The sequence below is a fragment of the Ornithorhynchus anatinus genome, chromosome 13 (genome assembly GCF_004115215.2).
Source record: "Ornithorhynchus anatinus isolate Pmale09 chromosome 13, mOrnAna1.pri.v4, whole genome shotgun sequence".
Classification (NCBI taxonomy): domain Eukaryota; kingdom Metazoa; phylum Chordata; class Mammalia; order Monotremata; family Ornithorhynchidae; genus Ornithorhynchus; species Ornithorhynchus anatinus.
Window position 1 is genome coordinate 2,707,818 of NC_041740.1, and position 21,041 is coordinate 2,728,858.

Consider the following 21,041-nt stretch of genomic DNA (forward strand, 5'->3'; position numbering starts at 1 on the left):
GGAGCGGCGAGGTCTGACGCCCATTGGCTGGCTGCGGCGGGGGCTGACGCTCATTGGCTGTCCGCGCCGGAGGGGCGGGAGCAGGCGGGGACGGGAGGGGGCCAGAGGGTGGGGCCGGGGAAGGAGCGGCGAAGGCCGGCGCTCATTGGCTGTCTGCGGCGGAGGCTGACGCTCATTGGCTGTCTGCGCCGAGGGGGCGGGAGCAGGGAGGAAGGGGAGGGCGGGGAAGGAGCTGACGTTCATTGGCTGTCTGGCGGCGGGGGCTGGCGCTCATTGGCTGCCTACGCCGAGGGGGCGGGAGCAGGGGAATGAAGGGCAGAGGGGAGGGGCCGAGGAGGAGGGCGGAGTTGGTTCCCGCCGCGGACCTGAAGGGGGCGGGGAAGGGGCCGGCGAGGGCTGGCGCCGATTGGCTGCTGCGCTGAGGGAGCCGGCGAGGGCTGACGCTGATTGGCTACTGCGCTGAGGGGGCGGGAACAGAGAGAAGGAGCCGGCGAAGGCTGACGCTGATTGGCTGCTGCGCTGAGGGAGCCGGCGAGGACTGACGCTGATTGGCTGCCTGCGCTGAGGGGGCGGGAACAGAGGGGAAATCAATCAGCGAGCGCCATGTGGGACGTCATCGTCTTCTATCCACCTCAACGCTTAGTACAGTGTCTGGCATCTAGTAGTCGCTTGTTACTAAGTGCTGGGAATGAGTACACGGTTGGGAAGTGGACGAGGTAACTCTCTGGGGGGTTCACATCTCTGTATAATAATAATAATAATAATAATGTTGGTATTTGTTAAGCGCTTACTATGTGCAAAACACTGTTCTAAACGCTGGGGGGGGACAATAATAATAATGTTGGTATCTGTTAAGCGCTTACTATGTGCAGAGCACTGTTCTAAGCGCTGGGGGAGACACAGGGGAATCAGGTGGTCCCACGTGGGGCCCACAGTCTTCATCCCCATTTTACAGATAAGGGAACTGAGGCACAGAGAAGTGAAGTGACTTGCCCACAGTCACACAGCTGACAAAAGGGCAGAGGCAGGATTGGAACCCACGACCTGTGACTGCCAAGCCCGGGGTCTAGCCACTGAGCCACTTATTAAAAGAGCCCGGGCTTTGGAGTCCGAGGTCATGAGTTCGAATCCCAGCTCTGCCACTTGTCAGCTGTGTGACTGTGGGCGAGTCGCTTCTCTGGGCCTCAGTGACCTCATCTGTAAAATGGGGATGAAGACGGTGAGCCCCACGTGGGACAACCTGATTCCCCTGTGTCTACCCCCGCGGTTAGAACAGTGCTCGGCACATAGTGAGCGCTTAACGAATACCAACATTATTATTACACTTCCCCTGGGCATTTAGTACAGAGTACTGCATTTGGGAGCGCTCAGTAAATCCCACAAGGGACCAGCCCAGGCCCAAGGAGTTTGATGGGAAACAAGTCCCGCAGCATGAACCATTTTCCCACGTTTCAACAGGCAGGAAGAGAGGGAGGGATCCCTTTTTTTTTTTAACGGTATTTGTTAAGCCCTTAATATGTGCCAGACACTGTGCTAAATGCTGAGGTAGGCACCAGCTAATCAGGTCCCAAACAGTCCAAACTGTTCAGGTTCAAGAGTGGGGTTCACACAATCTTAATCCCATTTTCCAGATGAGGTAATAATAATGTTGGTATTTAAGCGCTCGCTATGTGCCGAGCACTGTTCTAACCGCTGGGGTAGACGCAGGGGAATCAGGTTGTCCCGCGTGGGGCTCACCGTCTTCGTCCCCATTTTACAGATGAGGTCACTGAGGCCCAGAGAAGTGAAGCGACTCGCCCACGGTCACACAGCTGACAAGTGGCAGAGCTGGGAGCGCTTACTATGTGCAGAGCACCGAACATTTAACAAAAATCATAATTATTATTATTATTATTAACAGTGGCTCGCCCAAGACGTCACAGCGGCGGGGGCCAGGATTAGAACCCGGGTTCTGACGCCGGGGCTCTATCCACCAGGCCACGCTGCTTTTCGGGCCAAGGAGGGTGGGGCTGGGCAGGGAGAGGGTGGGCGAGGAGGCGATAGCGCGGAGGGGAGAGGCGATAAGGGAGGAAGCACCTCCCCCTTCTCCAACCGTTAGAGTTTCTGCTGCACGGCAGAGTGGGGTCACCCGGGGTGGGGGGATTGGGTGGCGGAGGGGGCGAGGAATAGCCGAGGTTCTCGGCTTCGGCCCCCTCCTCACTTCTCTTTCTCTTCTCCCCGTCCAGCGACGATGGACTCCAGCAGATGCCCTCGGCTCCTGGCGCTGCTGCAGGCCCTGTTGCTGGCTCACGTGCCCGCGGGTGAGTTGGTGCCCGCGGCTAGGGGGAGAGCTCTGTCCCAGACAGCTGGGACCCACGCTAAAGGAGAATCAGGGTCTGCCCTCGAGGAGCCTTTAGAGGGGAGGAGAAGCCGCGCGGGGCCTGGGAGGCAGAGGACCCGGGTTCTAATCCCCGGTCTGCTGGGTCACCTTGGCCACGTCACTTCACTGGGCCTCGGTTCCCTCGTCTGGAAAAAGGCGATTAAAGCCGTGAGCCCCGTGCGGGACACGGTGACCCGATTACCTTGTAATAATAACGTTGGTATTTGTTAAACACTCGCTATGCGCGGAGCACCGTTCTAAGCGCTGGGGGAGATACGGGGTCATCGGGTTGTCCCACGTGAGACTCACAGTTGATCCCCGTTTTACAGATGAGGGAACTGAGGCACTGAGAAGTGAAGTGACTTGCCCACGGTCACACAGCTGACAAGTGGCACTTAGTTCAGTGCCTGGAACATAGTAAGTGCTTAACAACTACTCTAGAATAAAAGAGGAGAGACCGACACGTAGAAAATCCCCAGAAGGGTCTCAACGGAGGCGCCAGTTATTACAGAAACGGATCGCTGGGGGGAGAAGGTAGTCCTCGACTGGGACCCTTCATGGAGGAGGTGGAGAGAGAAAGAGAAGATGGGATCGATCCATCGGTCTGTCGGCTGTATTTATTGAGCACTTACTGTGTGCACTGTACTAAGCGCCTGGGAGAATACAGTAGAACAATCAACAGACACAGTCCCCACCCACAACGAGCTCAGAGTCTAGACTGGGGAAGCAGACATGAATATAATAAATAAATGACAGATATGGACGTAAGCGCCGTGGGGCTGGGAGAGCGCGATGAATACGGGGGCTGTCCCGGGCATAAAGGAGGGCGAGGGTTCGGAGGTGGGAGAGGTTTGGAGGGGGCAGAGGTGAGAGCCCGGCTGTGAGGTGGCGGGGAGTCTCTAACCCGAGAGCTGAAACGTGGGGGCTGGAGGGGGGGCCCCCGTTTCCTTCTCAGCCGCTCCCTCCCCGCCCGCCGAGACCTCCACCATCACCTCCAGAGCCGGGGAGACCGTCAGGCTGCACTGCAGGCCCGATCCCGCCGGGCAGCCCATCCGGCGGGTCTCCTGGACCCTCCTCCGGGACGGCCTCCGCGCCACGGTCCACGGCTACTGGAACGGCACCGACCGGCCGGGGGACCGGGACGCCGGGTTCGGCCGCCGCACGGGGCTCTCCGTCCGGCCCGGGGAGGCGGTGCTCACCATCAGGGACGTCGGGCCTCGGGACAGCGGGACCTACCGGTGCGACCTGGGGGACGGTCGGGCGGCCGTGCCTCGAGACGTGTTCCTTCGTGTCGTGGGTAACTCGTCCGTTCTTTCGGTCATCTGATCCGTATTTATTGGGCGCTTACTGTGTGCGGACCCTGGGGTGGCCCTGGGGAGAGGACAGTAGAACGATAGATATATTCCCTGCCCTCAGCGAGCTTACAGTCTAGAGGTACCTCGTGGGACGGGGAGCAAACTTTCACCTCACGCAAGGCCCCGCCGCCCCGGCTCCCGTCGTCCTAGAGAGGCCCGGAGGGATTTGGGCGGACGCTATCGTTCCCGTAGTTACCCCAGCGACCGCTCTCTGCAGAGGGACGGTTTGGGGAGGACATAATAGTGATAAATAATAATTATGGTATTTGTTAAGCACTTACTACGTGCCAGGCACTGTACTGAGCACTGGGGTGGATACAAGCAAATCAAGTCGGACACCAGCCCCGTCTCACGCGGGGCTCCCAGGTTCCATCCCCATTTTACAGGGGAGGTAACTGAGGCCCGGAGAAGTGAAGAGACTGGCTCCAGGTCTCCCAGCAGACGCGGGCCCGTGCTCCATCCGCTGCTCTGCACGCGGCGGAGCCGGGATCGGAACCCGTGATCTTCTGACTCCGTGTCCCGTCCCCTCCGCCGTGTGGCTTCTCGTAGGACTCGGTGGCCCGTTCGGCCGCTCCCCGTGCCCAGCGGTTCTCAGACTGGGGCTCCGGGCGGCGCCCTCCCCCTCCGAGGGAGGTGGGAGGGGGATTCATTCTCCCCTCTCCCTCCCCCTGGGTCCAAGCCGCCGCCGACGGCGTGGAGAGGGAGACAGGCTGGGAAGAGGAGGGGGTGTGCCGGCGAGCGTGTGCTCGGAGCGGGCGGCGGGCTGGGGCGAGGAGGGCGAAATGGGATCCACGGGTCTCCGTGCCGTGTCTCCGTGTCGCAGAGGACCAGCACTCCGTCGTGATATACGGGATGCTGGGCTTCATCGTCACCGGCCTCGTCGCCTGGCTGGCGTCGTGCGGGGCCCTGTGCAAGACCAGCGAGCTGGACTGCGGGGGGCCTGTGGACCCCAGACCCGACGCCCGAGACCGCGGGGAGGAACCACGTGTGAGCTCGGCCCGGCCGGGAGCCGGGGCGCCCGCCGCCCCCCCGCCACCTGCCCCACAGCCTGCCTAGAAACCGCGATCCAGTCTGCCCCTTCCAAAGACGGCGCCCTAGCGGGTCATTCGTTCAGTCGTATTTACTGAGCGCTTACTGTGTGCGGAGCACTGTACTAAGCACTTGGGAGAGGACAATATAACGGAGTTGGTAGACACATTCCCTGCCCACAACGCGCTTACGGTCTAGAGGGGGAGACGATCCTCTAAAATGGCGGGCACCCTGGCCCACCCTCTCACACGAGCGCCGGTTCATCTGCCGGCCCCTGGGAGCGTGCCGCCTGAGGTCTCCCCTAGCCGCCCTGGCCCGCGCTTAATAAATACAGCGCTTGGCACGAAGTAGGCGCTTAACGAATACCATCATCATCATCATTATGGTTACGATTATGATTGTCAAAGGGGTGCTGAAAATTTTGAAAGCGATGACATCGCAACCGGTTGGCTGCGCGGATCGCAAAGGGACCAGCAGCCTATCAGCTCCCCACCAGATAATCAGAACCCCGGAGTCAGGGGGAGCAAAGACCCCATCCTGGGCATCCCAGGGCAGCGCTGACCTCCCGTCGGAGGGGTGGCACCGGACTGGGAAGTTGGGCACGTCGCGGCCCCCGGGCCCCCGACTCCACCCGGGCTCCCCCGCGAGCCTGGCGGGTCGCTTCCCGCGCCGAGGCCACTCCGCCCAGAGTTCCCGACGGCCGAGCCCCTGGATGCCGGGAGCCGGGAGAACCCCGAGTCCCGGGGGGGAGCGCCGGCGACTCTCTCGGGCCCCGCTCTTCAAAAGAATAAATTTTGGAAAGCATCCGGACAGTCAAGAGTATTTATTGAGCCCCCTCCTTTGGACGGGGCACTGTCCTGAGCGGATGGAAGAGTACAGTTGAAGTAGCATGGTCTGGTGGCTAGAGCGTGGGCTTGGGAGGCAGAAGGTCATGGGTTCTAATCCCACCGCTTTTCTGCTGCGTGACCTTGGGCAAGTCATTTCACTTCCTCCGGGCCTCAGTGACCTCATCTGGAAAATGGGGATTGAGACCGTGAGCCCCCCCGTGGGACAACCTGATGGCCTCGGATCTACCCCAGCGCTTAGAACAGCGCTTGGCACATAGTAAACGCTTAACAGATATCATAATTATTATGATATTGTATCCACCCCAGCGCTTAGAACAGTGGCTCGTCACCAAGCTCGTCGCGGGCAGGGAATGCGTCCGTTCACTGTTGCGTCGAACTCCCCCAAGCGCTTAGTACAGCGGTCTGCGCACGGTGAGCGCTCAATAAATACGGTTGAATGAATGAACGAATAACAGATACCGTCATTAAAAGGGGCACGGATCCCCAGTGCAAAGGCGACGCAGAAAGGAGACGGAGAAGGGATTCTGGGCAGCTTCGACCCTTTAGCCTTTTTAATAGCGTCCCCGGGTCAGCGCGGGTGGCCCGGGTCCTCCCCGAAGCTCACGGTCCTTCCTCGCCAGGTCCGGACGGTCCAGGGCTTGAGGAGGGCGGAGTGGAGGCGGGGCAGCCCCGCGCCCGGGGAGGAGACGATGTCCCCGAAGAGCCGGTCCAGCTCGGGGTCGTCGCGGACGGCCTGCCGCAGGTGGACCGGGGCGATGCGTTGCCGGCGGTGGGCCCCGGCGGTGTGACCCGCCAGCTCCAGGAGCTCGGCCGTCAGGTACTCCAGCACGGCGGCCAGGAAGACCGGGGTGCCCTCCGCCACCCTCCGCGAGTAACGGCCGCGGCGCAGGAAGCGGTCCACCAGGCTCACCGAGAACCGCAGCTGGGCCCGGGACGAGCGAGAGCGTCGAGGGCCCGAGCGGCGCGGGCCGGAGGGGGACCCCTCCGCAGAGGGCACGCGGGCGGCCATGACGACGCTCTTCCGCGGGCCTGAAGGCCCGAGCCCTTCCTACCCCTGACGCCGGCCGCCCGGATCGACCGGAGGGGACGGCAAGCCGGGGCCTTTGTGAGCGGGAGACGGCCGGGGATCCCGCCCCGGCCGGTGGTGATGTCATAAACGATGATAATAATGATGGAATTTGTTAAGCGCTCACTACGCGCAAGGCGCCGTTCTCATAAACCAACGCCGCCGGGCTTCCGGACGGGCCCTGGTTGGGGGTTTTTACTTTTTTTTCTTACGGTATTGGTTAAGCGCTGGGATCGGTAGAAAATCATTAGGTTGGACACAGTCCCTGTCCCTCATAATAACTGTGGTATCTGTTGAGCGCTTGCTATGATCTAGGAACTGTACGAAGCGCTGCGGTAGATAACGATAATAATAACAATGGGATCTGTTAAGCGCATACTATGTCCTTAAGCGCTTACCACATCCTGCCGCTGGCCTGGAATGCCCTCCCGCCTCAAATCCGACCGCGACTCTCCCCTCCTCTTCAAAGCCTTACTGCGGGCCCATCTCCTCCAAGAGGCTTTCCCTGCCTAATAATAATAATAATGATAATAACGTTGGTATCTGTTAAGCGCTTACTATGGGCCAAACACCGTTCTAAGCGCTGGGATAGATACGGGATAATCCCCCCTTTCCTCTTCTCCCACTCCCTTCGTCACCCCGACTCGCTCCCTCGGTTCTTCCCCCGTCCCAGGCCCACAGCCATTACGTCCGTACCCGTAATTTATTTCCGTTGACGTCTGCCTCCCCCACTCTCGACAGTGAGCTCGTTGTGGGCAGGGAATGTGTCTGTTTAATTAATGCATTGATTAGGGCATTAAGCGCTGACTACATGCCAAGCACTGTTTTAAGCACTGGGGCAGTTACGGGGTCATCAGGCTGTCCCGCGTGGGGCTCACAGTCTTCATCCCCACAGAACAGACGAGTGGCAGAGCTGGGATTAGAACCCATATAATAATAATGTGGGTATCTGTTAAGCGCTTACTATGTGCCGAGCACTGTTCTGAGCGCTGGGGGAGACACAGGGGAATCAGGTTGTCCCGCGTGGGGCTCACGGTCTTCATCCCCATTTTACAGATGAGGTAACCGAGGCGCCGAGAAGTTAAGTGACTTGCCCAAAGTCACACAGCTGACAAGTGGCGGAGCCGGGATGACTCCCAAGCCCCCGCTCATTCCACCAAGCCGCCCTGCTTAGTACAGTGCTTTCTGCACGTGGTAAGCGCCCGATAGATACGACACGATAAATACGATCGAACGAACGAATGAATGAGGTCAGTCCACTCCCTGGAGTTGCTCCACGAACCTGTTTCCTTTATTAACCAGAGGGAAGAAAGGCCCAGGACCCGGGGTCTGGAAACCCGGGGGCTCCCGTTGCTGGGGGGCGGGAAGGGGGGGCGGCTGTGGCCCAGCCCCACCGGGGGTCAGACCCGGGGGAGGGGGGGGAAAGGAGAGGAAGGGGGGAACACTTTGATCTTCAGGTTCCGGGCGGCTGCTCGCTTGACTCCTCTGAGCCGGCCGCTTACGGAGTAGCCTCTTCTGTGGAGAGAGAAGCGGGGAGGGGAATTCGGTTATTCACTGGGTATTTATTTATATATTCGTTTCTGTCGATGTCTGTCTCCCCCTCTAGACTGTAAGCTCACTGCGGGCAGGGAGTGTGTCTGTTTCTTGTTCTACTGTAGTCGCCCAGGCGCTCCGTACAGCGCTCCGCAGGCGGTAAGCGCCCAATGCGTTCGCTTGATTCCAAGCAGGGAGGGCCTTCGGGGCCGGGGCTAGGCCCAGCTGTTTGGAGGGGGCGAGCCGAGGGGCAGTTCTCCGCGCCTCAGTGATCTCATCTGGAAAACGGGGGTGAAGCCCCACGGGGGACGAGGACCGTACCCAACCTCGTCGGCCCGAATCTATCCCAGTGCTTACTGAGGTGCCTGGCACCCAGTAAGGGCTGAACAGAAAGCACAGTTATTTATTGTCGTTCCGGGGGCGGTGGGGGGGAGGAAGGGAGGAACCGAAGGCGGAGGGGGGAGGAGGGGGGCGGCGGCCTCGGCTACCGGGCAGAGGTTCCACGCATTCCAGATGGCAGCCCACGTTACAACACTTCTGGCCATCCCGGCAGGGGAAGTCGTCCAGGCACTTGTTCAACTTGGGGATCTGGACGAGGCAGGCCTTGGGGGCCGGACACCGGCCGGGGTTGGCTGCGGAGGGACGGAGAGAAAGGTGGGGCGGGGGGGCAGTGAGAGACCGCTCTCCCACCTTGGGGGGGCGGGGGGGGGGAACGGGGCGGGAGGGAAGGGAGACGTCCAGCCGAGGGACGGGGGGGGGGAGGACCGGGGGTCTCTGGGTCACTGGTCCGCACTGTGGACCACCCTCTTCCCCTGGAAACACTACCCGACCTCGGCCTCACTGACGCCGTCCTCTGCCGGTTCTCCTCCTTGCTCTCCGGCCGCTCATTCTCCTCCTCCCCCGACCCCCTAACTGTGGGGGTCCCTCAAGGTTCAGTTCGGGGTCCCCTTCCCTTCTCCACCCACTCCCTTCTAGAACTCATTGTCTCCCATAGCTTCAACGACCACCTCCACGCGGATGATTCCCAAATCTACCGGCCCCGATCTGCGGCCTGGCATTTCCTCCTGCCTTTAAGACACCTCTCCTTGCACGTCCTCCCGGCACCTCGAACGTGTCCAAAATAGAGGTCCTTATTTTCCCAGCCAGGGTTCGGGTGGAGATTTTTCCCTTCGCCGTAGGCGGCACCAGCATCCTTCCTATCTCAAGTCCGTAACCTTGACTCCTCTCTCCCATTCGGTAGTAATCACGATGGTATTTGTTAAGCGCTTACCAAGTGCCAAGCACTAAGCGCCGAGCCCCGTTCTAAGCGCCGACCCATTCGATCCCTCACTAAAGCCTGACGGTTCCACCTTCGCGACATTGCTAAAATCCACCCTTTCCTCTAGACCCCAAATGCTTCCGCATCAATCCAACCCCTTTATCCTCTCCCGCCTCGATGACCGCCTCTCGGCCTCTTCACTGACCTCGCGGCCTCCCGTCTCTCCCCGTCCCAGTCCATACTTCACTCGCCCGCCCCGGGCATTTTTCTACCCAAACGTTCAGGCCAGTTTTCCCCACTCCTCTAGAACCTCCAGCGGTGGCCCATCCACCTCCGCATCAAAGAGAAACTCCTCGCCGGCGGTTTTAAAGCCCTCAATCGCCTCTCGCCCCCTCCTACCCCACCTTGCCGCTCTCCTACTAGAATCCAGCCCGCACACTCTGCTCCTCTAACGCCAACCTCGGGTTAGCGCTAACGGGGGTACCTCGTGTCTGGCCGGATCGATGGGCGGATGTGGGGGCGTGGGAGGGGGCCGGGGGGCTACCTTTGTACGGGGGGATACACTTCTTCGCGCAGCCGTTGAAGCAGCACTTGCTGTCGTCGCCGCATTCCAAGTCGTCGGCGCACTCGCTCTTCTCGGTGCAGGGCTGGGCCACCCAGGTCAGCGGCTTCGGGCACTCACCGGCCTTCTCTGCGGGGGTGGAGGCCCTAGCGGGATCATCCCCGGCTCCAGGGACCCCCGCCCAGCCCTCTGCCCCGGCTCCCCTGCCGGCCGGGGGTCCCGGGAGGACCGGGTGAGCGGCTTGGGCGGATCGACGGCCTCTGCTGTCCCCTGGCCGCTCCTCGTCCTCCCAACACGTGGCCTGCCTGCTAGGGCTTGGGGGGCCGGGGCTCCAGTTCTTAGGGGAAGGGGCACACGCCGGCTGTCTCCGGAAAGAAGCAGGGGGCCGAGGAGGGGCAAGGGGGAGCCGCACCCGCCGGGCCTCGCCAGGCCCACCCGGGGCCCTTCTCCCGACCCTGCCGCCCTGTGGGATCCGCCGGGGACGACCTCCCCCATCTCCCAGCCCGGTGGGCCCCATCCCTCCCCCGGCCCTCCTCAGCTGGGATCCCAGGATCCCGGGGTCTGGAATCGAGGCTCCCCCGGCTCTGGTTCCTACCTGGAACGGGAGCCACACACTGGCGACTGCAGCCTACCATGCAACATTTCGTCTTTTCTGGGCAGATGCTGTCCTTGTCGCACAACTGCTTGCAGTCTTTTTGGTCCACATCTTCCGGAACTGACACGGGGCAGGTCCCTGCCTTCTCTGGAAAGGGATACGCCCCAGGGCCGGGGAGGGAGGATCAGCCCCAAGCGTCCCCCTCCCCGCCAAACTCACGGCTCCAGGCTGGTCCCGGGCCCGGAGGCCGGGGTAGGGGCCGGACCCCCAAGGGGAGGTCGGGGGAGCTAAACTGGAACCGAGTTTCCCGATCTCATTCGTTCATTCGCATTTACTGAGCGCTTACTGTGTGCAGAGCACTGTACTAAGCATTGGGAAAGTACAATACAACCAGCAATAAACAGTGACATCCCCTGCCCACAAAAGAGCTCACAGTCTAGAGTTAGGGAGACCGACATCAATACAAATAAATGAAATTGCAGGTATCTACATAATCTCCCCCCCACCAATCTGCGCTTCATCCTCAGCTCTCAGCACTAAGCAGAGGGGTTTAGTGGATAGAACCTGGGCCTGGGAGGCAGGGGACCTGGGTTCTAATCCCAGGCCCACGGGCTTGCCAGAAAAAGCGTGGCTCGGTGGAGCAGCAAGGCCTAGAGGATAGATCACGGGAGCCCGGGTTCTAATCCCGGCTCCGCCACTTGTCTGCTGTGTGATCTAGGGTAAGTCACCTCACTTCTCTGGGCCTCGGTGCCTTCATCTGTAAAATGGGGGTGAAGACTGTGAGCCCCACGTGAGACGGGGCTGCGCCCAACCCGATTTACTTGTATTCACCTCAGAGCCCGTGGAACGTAGTACGCCCTTAACAAATACCACAGTTACTATTATTACTTGCCCACTGGGTGGACTGGAGCCAGTGGCTTAACTTCTCAGTGCCTCAGTTTCCTCATCTTTGAATGGGGGTGAAATAACTGTTCTTCCTCTCCCTTAGACTGTGAGTCTTTTGCAGGGCAGGGACTGTCTGACCTGATTTACCCTGTATCTACCACAGTGCTTGGCACAAAGTAAGAGCTGAACAGATGCCACATCTCTTTCTTCAGGCGAGAAGCAGCGGGGCTTAACGGGAAGAGCACCGGCTTGGGAGTCAGAGGACGGGGTTCTCATCTTGGCCCCGCCGCCTGCCTCCTGCGGGACCCTGGGCAAGTCACTGAACTTCTCTGGGCTTCCGTTCCCTCTTCTGAAAAATGGGGATTAGAACTGTGACCCCCCGTGGGGAATCAGGGACCATGTTCAACCTGATTAGCTTGTATCTATGCAGGGCTCAGTACAGCGCCTGGCATGTAGTAAGCACCGAACGCGTATCATGGAAAAAAAGGGCTCAATAAAGATGATTGATTGATCGATTGAGAGGCGAGGAGCCCCAGGGAGGGAAGGAGCAGCTTCAGGGGAACGCAGACCGGTCGCAGAGCCAAGGGGCGAGAGGAAGAAGGCTGGGGAGAAGAAGGAGGAGAAAGCTCTGTGGCGGGGTCTGAGGGGAGAGGGAGAGGAGACCCTGTCAGAGATCCCAAAGGATTCCTTCCAGAGCCGGGGTAGAGGGAAGAGCTGGGAGGCAGGGCAACTGGGTTCCGGTCCCGACCCTCTGGGTGGCCCGGGTTGGGTCTCCGCCCCTCCCTGAGCCTCAGTCGCCTTTCTCCCCGTCTCCCAGCCTCGCAGGTGGAGGCCGGAGGCACCGGGGGGCGGGAGGGCAGAGACGAGGGTAGGTCGGGGGCCGGGGGCCGGAGGTCAGGACAGGTTGGGGGCCGGAGAGCGGGACAGGCTGGGGGCCTGAGCACCAGAGGGGAGGGCAGACCGGGGTCCCGACCGGTGGGGATCAGGGTAGTCAGGGGTTCGGGGCCGCCGGGAATCGGGATGCTGGTTCCGGCCGGCCTCGGTCACGGGGAGGGATGGTCAGGCGAGCCCCCCGGGGTCCGTCTCACCTGAGTCGGGGGCGGTGGCGGTGGCCAGGGCCAGGAGGCCCAGGAAGAAGAGGCGACAGCAGGCAGACTGCATGATGAGGTCTGGGCCGAGCTGAATGTCCACCGGCGGCCGGAGCCGGCATTTAAAGGGGGGGCCGAGGGGTGGGGCCCCGGGGAGGAGCCCGAGGGAGGGGGCGAGGGGGACAGCTTCTTGGAGACCAGGCGTGGCCCCACCCCGTGGGGAACAGGTTCAGCAGACTAGGACCCCGGGGGCTAGTCCGATCCAGAGCCCACGGGACCCCCCGCAGCCCCACCCCTTCTCTGTTTCCTCCAGAGGGAAGCGGCAAGGGGTGAGGGTTGGGGAAAGGTGCCCATCTGGGGCTCCAGGCCAGGCACCGGGCCAGCTTGGGAAGTGGAGGGCTTGGGCTGGAACGGGGGAAGGAGGGGTCAATAGGCCATTGCCCAAATGGCCTCCCACCCCACCAAAGAGGCAAGATAGACGTTGTCATTATAAGTGGGGGGGAGGTGGGGGTCACAGGAGCTCGCAGACAGGAACGCCCAGGCCCCCGTCGGCCCTGGCCCGGCTCCAGGGTCCCAGATGTCCCCCCGCCGCTGCCCCCGCCCTCTCACCCGGGCCTCGTCCCCACCTCGCTCACCTCTAGGCCCGAGAGGCCCGACGCCTCAGCCCCACGTGCCCGGCCCCGGGCCGTCCTGTCCCGGGGGGGGGGGGGGGGGGGGGACGACTCGTGAGGTGGGAGTGGAGACCACCGGCAGCCTCCGGAGGGGAGCCCGGGCTGAGGGGTGCCCACTTCTTCCGCCCCCAAGCCGGGCAGTGCTTTTCCTAGAAATCCCAGCTCCCGAGCCAAAGGCAGCAGAGCCAGAGGCAGCCTCGGGGCGGGCAGGGCCCGGTGGCGGGAAACGCGGGTGGCTCCGGCGTCGAGGTCCCGCTTAGGGTGGGTTTTCCCAGAACAGGCCCCATCCTATGTTTCCTGGGACTGGAATTCCTGGACCCGCCTGGCCCTGGGCACAGCGGGGGTGAGCGGTGAATGGTGGGTGAGCCGGGCTTCCAGGAACCTCCTGCCGTAAAAACATAGTCTACAGCGAGGGGACAGATGGGGAAGGGGACTGTGTCCTGCCAACAAGCTCCGGGAACAAGGCGGGGGTCCGGACAGTTCCGAGGGTAGGTTCCCCCACCCCACCCCACGCGTACACACTCACACCGGAAGAGTGAATAATAATTAATAATAATAATCGTGGTGTTAAACGCTCACTACGTTCGAGGCACTGAGCGCTGGGGTGGATAGAAGCAAATTGGGTAATTTATTTATTTATATTAATGTCCGTCTCCCCCCCAGACTGCTAGTTGAGGGCAGGGAATGTTGTGCCTGTTATGTTGTTACATTTCACTCTCCCAAACGCTTAGTACAGTGCTCCGCACACAGTAAGCGCTCAATAAATACGATCGACTGACTGACTGACTGACTGATACAATCCATGTCCCACGTGGGGCTCAGAGTCTCGATCCCCATTTTGCAGGTGCGGTAACTGAGGCCCCGAGAAGCGAAGCGACTTGCGCAAGGTCACCCAGCAGACAAATGGCAGAGTCAGGATTGGAATCCAGGTCCTATCCACTAGGGCTCTATCCCCTAGGCCACGCTCACTCCCGGCACACGGTTGGTCCTAGGGGATCCCCAGGAAGAAGCCAGAGAGCCCGGCCGGTTTTGCGCGGCTCCCTGTGGGCAGGGTCAGCCGTGTGACTTAAGCGCTTAGTACGGTGCTCTGCTCATAGTAAGCGCTCAATAAATACTATTGGATGAACTTTGGGCAAGTCACAACTTCTCTGGCCTCAGTGACCTCTTCTGTAAAATGGGGACTAAGACTGTCAGCCCCACTCGGAACAACCTGATAATCTTGTATCCACCCCAGCGCTTAGAACAGTGCTTGGCACATAGTAAGCGCTTAACAAATAACGTCTTTATCATTTCCCCCCTCATAGAACCCAGGAGACTGCTCAGCCCGTTACTGAGTGAAGGAGAGAGAGAGCTAACAACCTGCTGGAGATGCAGAACCACGCTGCTTATCGGTCAGAACGGCTCCACACTGGCATTATTATCATTATTATTATTATTATTATTATTATTATTAAGTAGTGGTAGAATAATAGTAGTATAATAATAGTCATAGCAATATTGGTATTTTTAAATAATGATAATACACTATGTGTTAAATCCTGAGTTGAACACCAGCCTTTTTAGTATTAATACTAGTATAGTAATAATCATAGCAATATGGTTACTTTTAAATAATAATAGTAATACTGTGTGTTAAATCCCGAGTTGAACACCAGCTTTATTAGTACTAGTAGTAGTAGAATAATAGTCATAGCAATATTGTTATTTTTAAATAATAGTAATACTGTGTGTTAAATCCCGAGTTGAACACCAGCCTTATTAGTTCTAGTTGTAGTAAATAGTAATAGCTATATTGTTATTTTTAAATAATAATAATACTGGGTGTTAAATCCCGAGTTGAACACCAGCCTTATTAGTACTAGTAATAGTGGAGTGGTGGTCATAGCAATATTGTTATGTTTAAATAATAACAGTAACACCATGTGTTAAATCCCAAGTTGAACACCAGCCTTATTAGTACTAGTAGTAGTAAATAGTACTAGCTATAGTGTTCTTTTTAAATAATGATAATACCGTGTGTTAAATCCCGAGTTGAACACCAGCCTTATTAGTACTAGTAGTAGAAAATAGTAATAGCTATATTGTTATGTTGTTAGGGGAAGCAGCGTGGCTCAGTGGAAAGAGCCCGGGCTTGGGAGTCAGAGGTCATGGGTTCGACTCCCGGCTCTGCCACTTGTCAGCTGTGTGACTGTGGGCAAGTCACTTCACTTCTCCGGGCCTCAGTTCTCTCATCTGTAAAATGGGGATTAACTGTGAGCCTCACGTGGGACAACCCGATGACCCCGTATCTCCCCCAGCGCTTAGAACAGCGCTCTGCACATAGTAAGCGCTTAACCAGTACCAACGTTATTATTATTATTTTTAAATAATAGTAATACTGTGTGTTAAATCCCGAGTTGAACGCCAGCCTTGTTAGTAGCAGTAGTAAATAGTAAGAGCCGTATTGTTATTAAATGATAACGGTAATGCTGTGTGTTAAATCCTGTGGGTTGAACATCAGTCTTATTACTAGCAGTAGTAGTAAGAGTGTAGTTACTATTAAATAATGATGATGATGATGATGATACTTGTTCAATCCTTTGGGTTGATTACCAGTCTTATTAGTGGGAGGCTTAGTACAGTTGTAGTAAAGTAGAAGTAACCGTAGTAATTTGAAAAAAAAAAACCAGGCCTCGGGTGATCTGTGGTTTTCCATTCTCTCCCATTCCTGGGGCCGGGAAGAGGGGATGATTCTGCCCGAGGACTTTTCCACTCTGGTGATGGATCAGACTCGCTTTTGTTTTCTATTTGTTCTTTACTCGGTCATTTCTTTTTTATTTTGATGGGACTCGTCAAGAGCTACCCATGTGCCAGGCGGTGTTCTAAGCCCTGGGGTAGATACAAGCCCATCAGGTCGGACAAGGTCCGTTTCCCACACGGGGCCCACAGTCTTCGTCCCCATTTTCCAGACGAGGGAACCGAGGCACAGAGGAGTTTAGACACGCGTTCAGAGAGTAGACGGCGAGCTCCTCCGGGGGCAGGGCCGTGGTGGGTTCTCCCTCGGCCCTCCCAGGGCACCCGGACGGAGCTCGGAGAGGTCACGGCTGGGTTGCCTGGCACTGCCGAGGCCCAAGAAACTGAAACGGCCCAGGAGGCTGGTCCCAGAGAGAGAAGAGTAGGAGAAGTCGGACCCGTCGAGCCTTACTGGGTCCCCGGGACCATTAAGATCGATTAAAAATAATAATAATTAGTAATAATTACGGTACTCGTAAAGCACTCTCTCTGTTCACTCATTCGTTCGATAGTATTTAGTCAGCGCTTACCATGTGCAGAGCACCGTACTAAGCGCTTGGGATGTCCAACTGGGCAACAGAGAGAGACCGTCCCTGCCCAGTGACGGGCTCACAGTCTAAAGCAAAACAGAACAAAACAAATCAAGACAACATCGTCAAGATAAATAGAATCAAGGAGATATACTCTGTGCCAAGCGCTGGGGTAGAGACAAGTTAGTCAGGTTGGACACAGTCCCCGTGCCCCAGGGGGCTCACACTCCTAATCCCCATTTTATTCACTCACTCAATAGTATTTATTGAGCGTTTACTATGTGCAGGGCACTGTACTAAGCGTTTGGAACGTACAATTGGGCAACAGATAGAGACCATCCCTGCCCGGTGACGGGCTCACAGTCTGATCGGGGGAGGCGGACGGACAGAAACAAGACGACACAGTTTTTGAGATGAGGTCACCGAGGCCCAGAGAACCAAAGCGACTTGCCCGGAGTCACGCAGCAGACAGGTGGCGGAGCCGGGATTAGAACCCAGGTCCACCTGAGCCGGCTTGGAGGTCAAGAGACGAGCCCCCTGCCAGGGCGATACCAGGGAGGAGTCGGATGTGAAACGAGAGGTCGGTTCAGCCGGCCTCGGGGGCCCGGTCTCCGACGCCGTCTCCGCGGGCCTTCCGGCGAAAACGACCCGGGCGCCTTCCCCGAAGGGAGGAAGGACACGGCCGACCTCGGGCCGACCGTGCCCGGCCCCTCCCTGGCACGGGGCCCCCGGGCCTCGGGCCTACCCCCGGGCGCTGGAGGAAACGGGCTTCGGAGAAAGGGTCAGTTTCCCAGAATCCTCCCGGGTCACGCTCCCGGTGGCCCGGATTCCACCCCGGCTCTGGGTGCGAGGCCAGGGCACCGGTCCGCCTGGGTGCCACCCGAGGTGAACGGGGCGGAGGGGCGTGAGGCGCGGAGGGGCAGGGAGGCCTTGGCTCCGCTCCGATCCCCGGGGCGAACCACCGCGCCGTCCCCCCGCCCGAGTCTGGGCAGCAGCGAGGAGCCGTTCCAAGGTCGGACCCGGTCAGCCAGGGGGCAGAGATCTCAGTCCCTACCCCGGGGCCCTGGCAGTGCTGACACCGTCCTCGCGCGCGGAACGACAACAACAAAGACAATAACAATGGTAATGGCATCTCTGAGCCCCGGATGGGACAGGGACCGTGTCCCGTCCAGCACGATCTGCTCGTATCCACCCCAGCCCTTTTTCAGAGAAGCGGCGCGGCTCAGCGGATAGAGCCTGGGCCCGGGAACCAGAAGGATCCGGGTTCTAAATCCGCCCCCGCCACATGTCTGCCGAGTGACCTGGGGCAAGTCACTTCACCCCTCCGTCCCCTCATTTCCCTCCTCTGGAAAACGGGGATTAAGAGTGTGTGGGACGGGGACGGTGTCCAACCCCATTAACCTGTCTCTACCCGAGCACTTAGAACAGTGCTTGGCACGGGGCGAGCGCTCAGTAAGTACGATGGACTGACTCTGACTCCCAGGCCCGTGCTCTTTCCTCTCTCGTACTCTCCTGCCGTCCCTTCCGGCCACTCGGATGCTGTCCGAGGTGGCCCAGTTGGGTGGGTGAAGCGACGAGGCCTCGCCCCAAGGCTCTTGGACTGGGAGTCAAGAAACTTGGGTTCTAATCCCGTTCCACCACTCGCCTGCCCCGTGACTTTGAGCAAGTTAATTAACGTCTCCGTACTTCAGTTTCCTCATCCGTGAAATGAAGATTCAATACTTCGCCGAAGTAAGCTCGTCGTGGGCGGGGAACGTGTCCACCGACTCTGTTACAGTTCTATGTTGTCCTCTCTCAAGCACTTAATACAGTGCTCTGCACACGGTAAACGCTCAATAAATATGATCGATTGATTGACTGTGAGTCCCCCCTGGGGCAGGGACTGTATCCAATCTGACTGAATTGTATCCACCCCAGCACCAAGCAGGCTGAACTCTCCTTCTCTCGTCTCTTCTGAGAAGCAGCGTGGCTCAGTGGAAAGAGCCCGGGTTGGGGAGTCGCCGGTCGTGGGTTCCAACCCCGGCTCTGCCACTTGTCAGTTGCGTGACCGTGGGCGAGTCACTTGACTTCTCTGTGCCTCAGTGACCTCTTCTGTCAAATGGGGATGAAGACCGTGAGCCCCACGTGGGACAACCTGATTACCTTGTACCTACCCCAGCGCTCAGAACAGTGTTTGGCACATACTAATGCTTAACAAATGCCAAAATTACTGTTATTATCATTCTCCCACCCCCCTTCTACGTCACCCCGACTCGCTCCCTTTATTCATCCCCGTTTCCAGCACTTACACAGCTGTAATTTATTTATTTCTTATCATTACACAGCTATTATTAGATGAATAGCATAATTATATATTAGTAGTATATTGATTAATATCAATCAATGCCAGCAATGATTCTATAAAATAATAATAGTATAATCATATTATATTACACAGCTATAATTATTTCTTATCATCACACAGCTATTTAGTCTCCCCCTCTAGACTGTAAGCTCCCCGTGGGCCGGGAATGTGTCTGTTTATTGTCGCGTTGTCCTCTCCCGAAGCGCTTAGTGCTCTGCGCAGGGTAAGCACTCGATGAGTACGATCGACTAGGATGTTGAGCACATCGTGAGGGCTTAGCAAACGCGAGGATTATTACCCGCGGGAATGGGGACGAGGCCCCGGGTGACCAGGCCGGAGAGGAGGAAAGAGGCCGAGGAGCAGAGGGGAGGCCTCCCAGAGAAGCGGCGTGGCTCAGTGGAAAGCGCACGGGCTTTGGGGTCAGAGGTCATGAGTTCGGATCCCAGCTCGGCCACTGGTCAGCTGTGTGACTGTGGGCAAGTCACTTCACTTCTCTGTTACCTCATCTGTAAAATGGGGATTAAGACGGTGAGCCCCACGTGGGACAACCTGATTCCCCTGTGTCTCCCCCAGCGCTTAGAACAGTGCCCTGCACATAGTAAGCGCTTAACAAATACCGACATTTATTATTATTATTAAGGATTAGGAAACAAAGTCTTTACCCGCCGGGGATTCCCAGGCAGATCGAGGGGAGCCAAACTCATCCATTCCACATTCCTGGCACACTCCCTTCAGCTCCCGGAGGGCAAGGACCGAGTTCTGGATTCCAGGCTGGCTGGAGGTGAGAGAGAGGGTGACCGGAGGGAGTCACTCATTGACCTGGATCCGTCGGAGTAGCATTAAGCAGAATGGTGGCATTTGTTCAGTGCTCACTATGCGCCGAGCACCGTTCTAAGCGCTGGGATAGACGCAAGGTGATGGGGTTGTCCCAGGTGGGGCTCCCGGTCCTCGTCCCCATTCTACGGATGAGGGAACTGTCAAATGGGGGGGTCCGGTCCCTGCTCGTTAGGGTGGGAGCCCCATGGCGGGGTGGAGGCGGGGGGGTCCGATGACCCCAGCCCTTAGTAGTACAGCGCTTACCATCTAGTAAGCGCTTAATACTTACCAGAGAAACTATTGATCGATTCTATTTAGTTGCCACTGTTTTTACGAGATGTTCTTCCCCCGACTCTATTTATCGCCATCGTTCTCGTCCGTCCGTCTCCCCCGATCAGACCGTAAGTCCGTCAGACGGCAGGGCCCGTCTCTATCTGTTGCCGACTTGTTCATTCCAAGCGCTCAGTCCAGTGCTCTGCACATAGTAAGCGCTCAACAAATACTATCGAATGAATGAATGAAAAGTGAAGTGGCTTGCCCGAGGTCGCGCAGCCGACAAGGGGCTGACCCGGGATTAATAATAAGAATAATAAAGTTGGTTTTTGTTAAGCGCTTACTAGGTGCCGAGCGCTGTTCTAAGCGCCGGGGTAGAGAGAGGGTAATGAGGTCGTCCCACGGGGGGCTCACGGTCTTTATCCCCATTTTCCAGATGAGGCCTGGAGAAGTGAAGCGACTCGCCCAAAGTCACCCGGCCGACGGGTGGCGGAGGCGGGATTGGAACCCACGACCTCTGACTCCTGACCCTGGGCTCTTTCCACTGAGCCACGCCGCTTCTCCGGTAAGAATTAAGCGCTTACTAGATGCTCTATCACCCTATTTATTTTGTTTAACGAGATGTCCATCACCCCAATTCCATTTAGTCGCCATTGTTTTTACCAGACGTTCTTCCCCTCGACTCTATTTATCGCCACTGTTCTCGTCTTCCCGTCTCCCCCGATTAGACCGTGAGCCCGTCAAAGGGCAGGGACCGTCCCTATCTGTCGCCGACTCGTTCACTCCAAGCGCTCGGTACAGCGCTCTGCACGTAATAAGCCATAAATACTATCGATCGAACGAATAGATGGTAAGCGCCGAGGGTTGGGGTGGTTACAGGGTCACCAGACCCCCCTCCCCACCCCGCCACGAGGAGGGAGAGCGGGGACCCAACCCCCATTCGACAGACCAGGTCACTGAGGCCCAGAGGAGTCGAGTGACGGGCCCGAAGTCGCCCGGCCGGCAAGCGGCGGAGTTAGGATTCGAACCGGCGGAGAGGGCCCGGGCTTTGGAGTCA

At 58.2% G+C, this 21,041-nt stretch overlaps 2 protein-coding genes across 3 annotated transcripts; one reads left to right on the top strand and one right to left on the bottom strand.

Moving 5' to 3' along the window:
- Positions 1-518: 518 nt before the first annotated feature.
- On the top strand, positions 519-6,783 carry LOC114816099. The gene is made up of 4 exons (XM_029077851.2): positions 519-716; positions 2,226-2,300; positions 3,315-3,656; positions 6,212-6,783. The coding sequence occupies exons 1-4, from the start codon at positions 689-691 to the stop codon at positions 6,622-6,624; spliced, it is 858 nt and encodes a 285-aa protein (XP_028933684.1). The 5' UTR covers positions 519-688; the 3' UTR covers positions 6,625-6,783.
- Positions 6,784-8,018: 1,235 nt separating this feature from the next.
- Positions 8,019-19,749, bottom strand: WAP (whey acidic protein). Of its 2 annotated transcripts, none has more exons than XM_029077215.2 (5): positions 19,558-19,749; positions 10,606-10,752; positions 9,993-10,139; positions 8,679-8,822; positions 8,019-8,172 (listed from the first exon to the last, which is right to left on the bottom strand). In XM_029077215.2, exons 1-5 carry the CDS (start codon positions 19,601-19,603, stop codon positions 8,156-8,158), a joined length of 501 nt encoding a protein of 166 aa, XP_028933048.1. In that variant the 5' UTR covers positions 19,604-19,749; the 3' UTR covers positions 8,019-8,155. The 2 variants fall into 2 exon arrangements, with proteins under 2 accessions (XP_028933048.1, NP_001095135.1); NM_001101665.1 differs by lacking the exon at positions 19,558-19,749 and adding an exon at positions 12,579-12,669 and having other exon boundaries at positions 8,127-8,172.
- Between the last annotated feature and the right edge of the window lie 1,292 nt (positions 19,750-21,041).

Excerpts from the sequence above, each read along its gene's own strand:
- LOC114816099 (XM_029077851.2), top strand. The coding sequence starts at position 689 with ATGAGTACACGGTTGGGAAGTGGACGAG. Across the intron at positions 717-2,225 it reads ACGGTTGGGAAGTGGACGAG|CGACGATGGACTCCAGCAGA; the intron begins GTAACTCTCTGG and ends CTCCCCGTCCAG. Across the intron at positions 3,657-6,211 it reads CGTGTTCCTTCGTGTCGTGG|GTCCGGACGGTCCAGGGCTT; the intron begins GTAACTCGTCCG and ends CTTCCTCGCCAG.
- WAP (NM_001101665.1), bottom strand. The coding sequence starts at position 12,651 with ATGCAGTCTGCCTGCTGTCGCCTCTTCTTCCTGGGCCTCCTGGCCCTG. Across the intron at positions 10,140-10,605 it reads GTGTGTGGCTCCCGTTCCAG|AGAAGGCCGGTGAGTGCCCG; the intron begins GTAGGAACCAGA and ends CCACCCCCGCAG. Across the intron at positions 8,823-9,992 it reads GTGTATCCCCCCGTACAAAG|CCAACCCCGGCCGGTGTCCG; the intron begins GTAGCCCCCCGG and ends GTCCCTCCGCAG.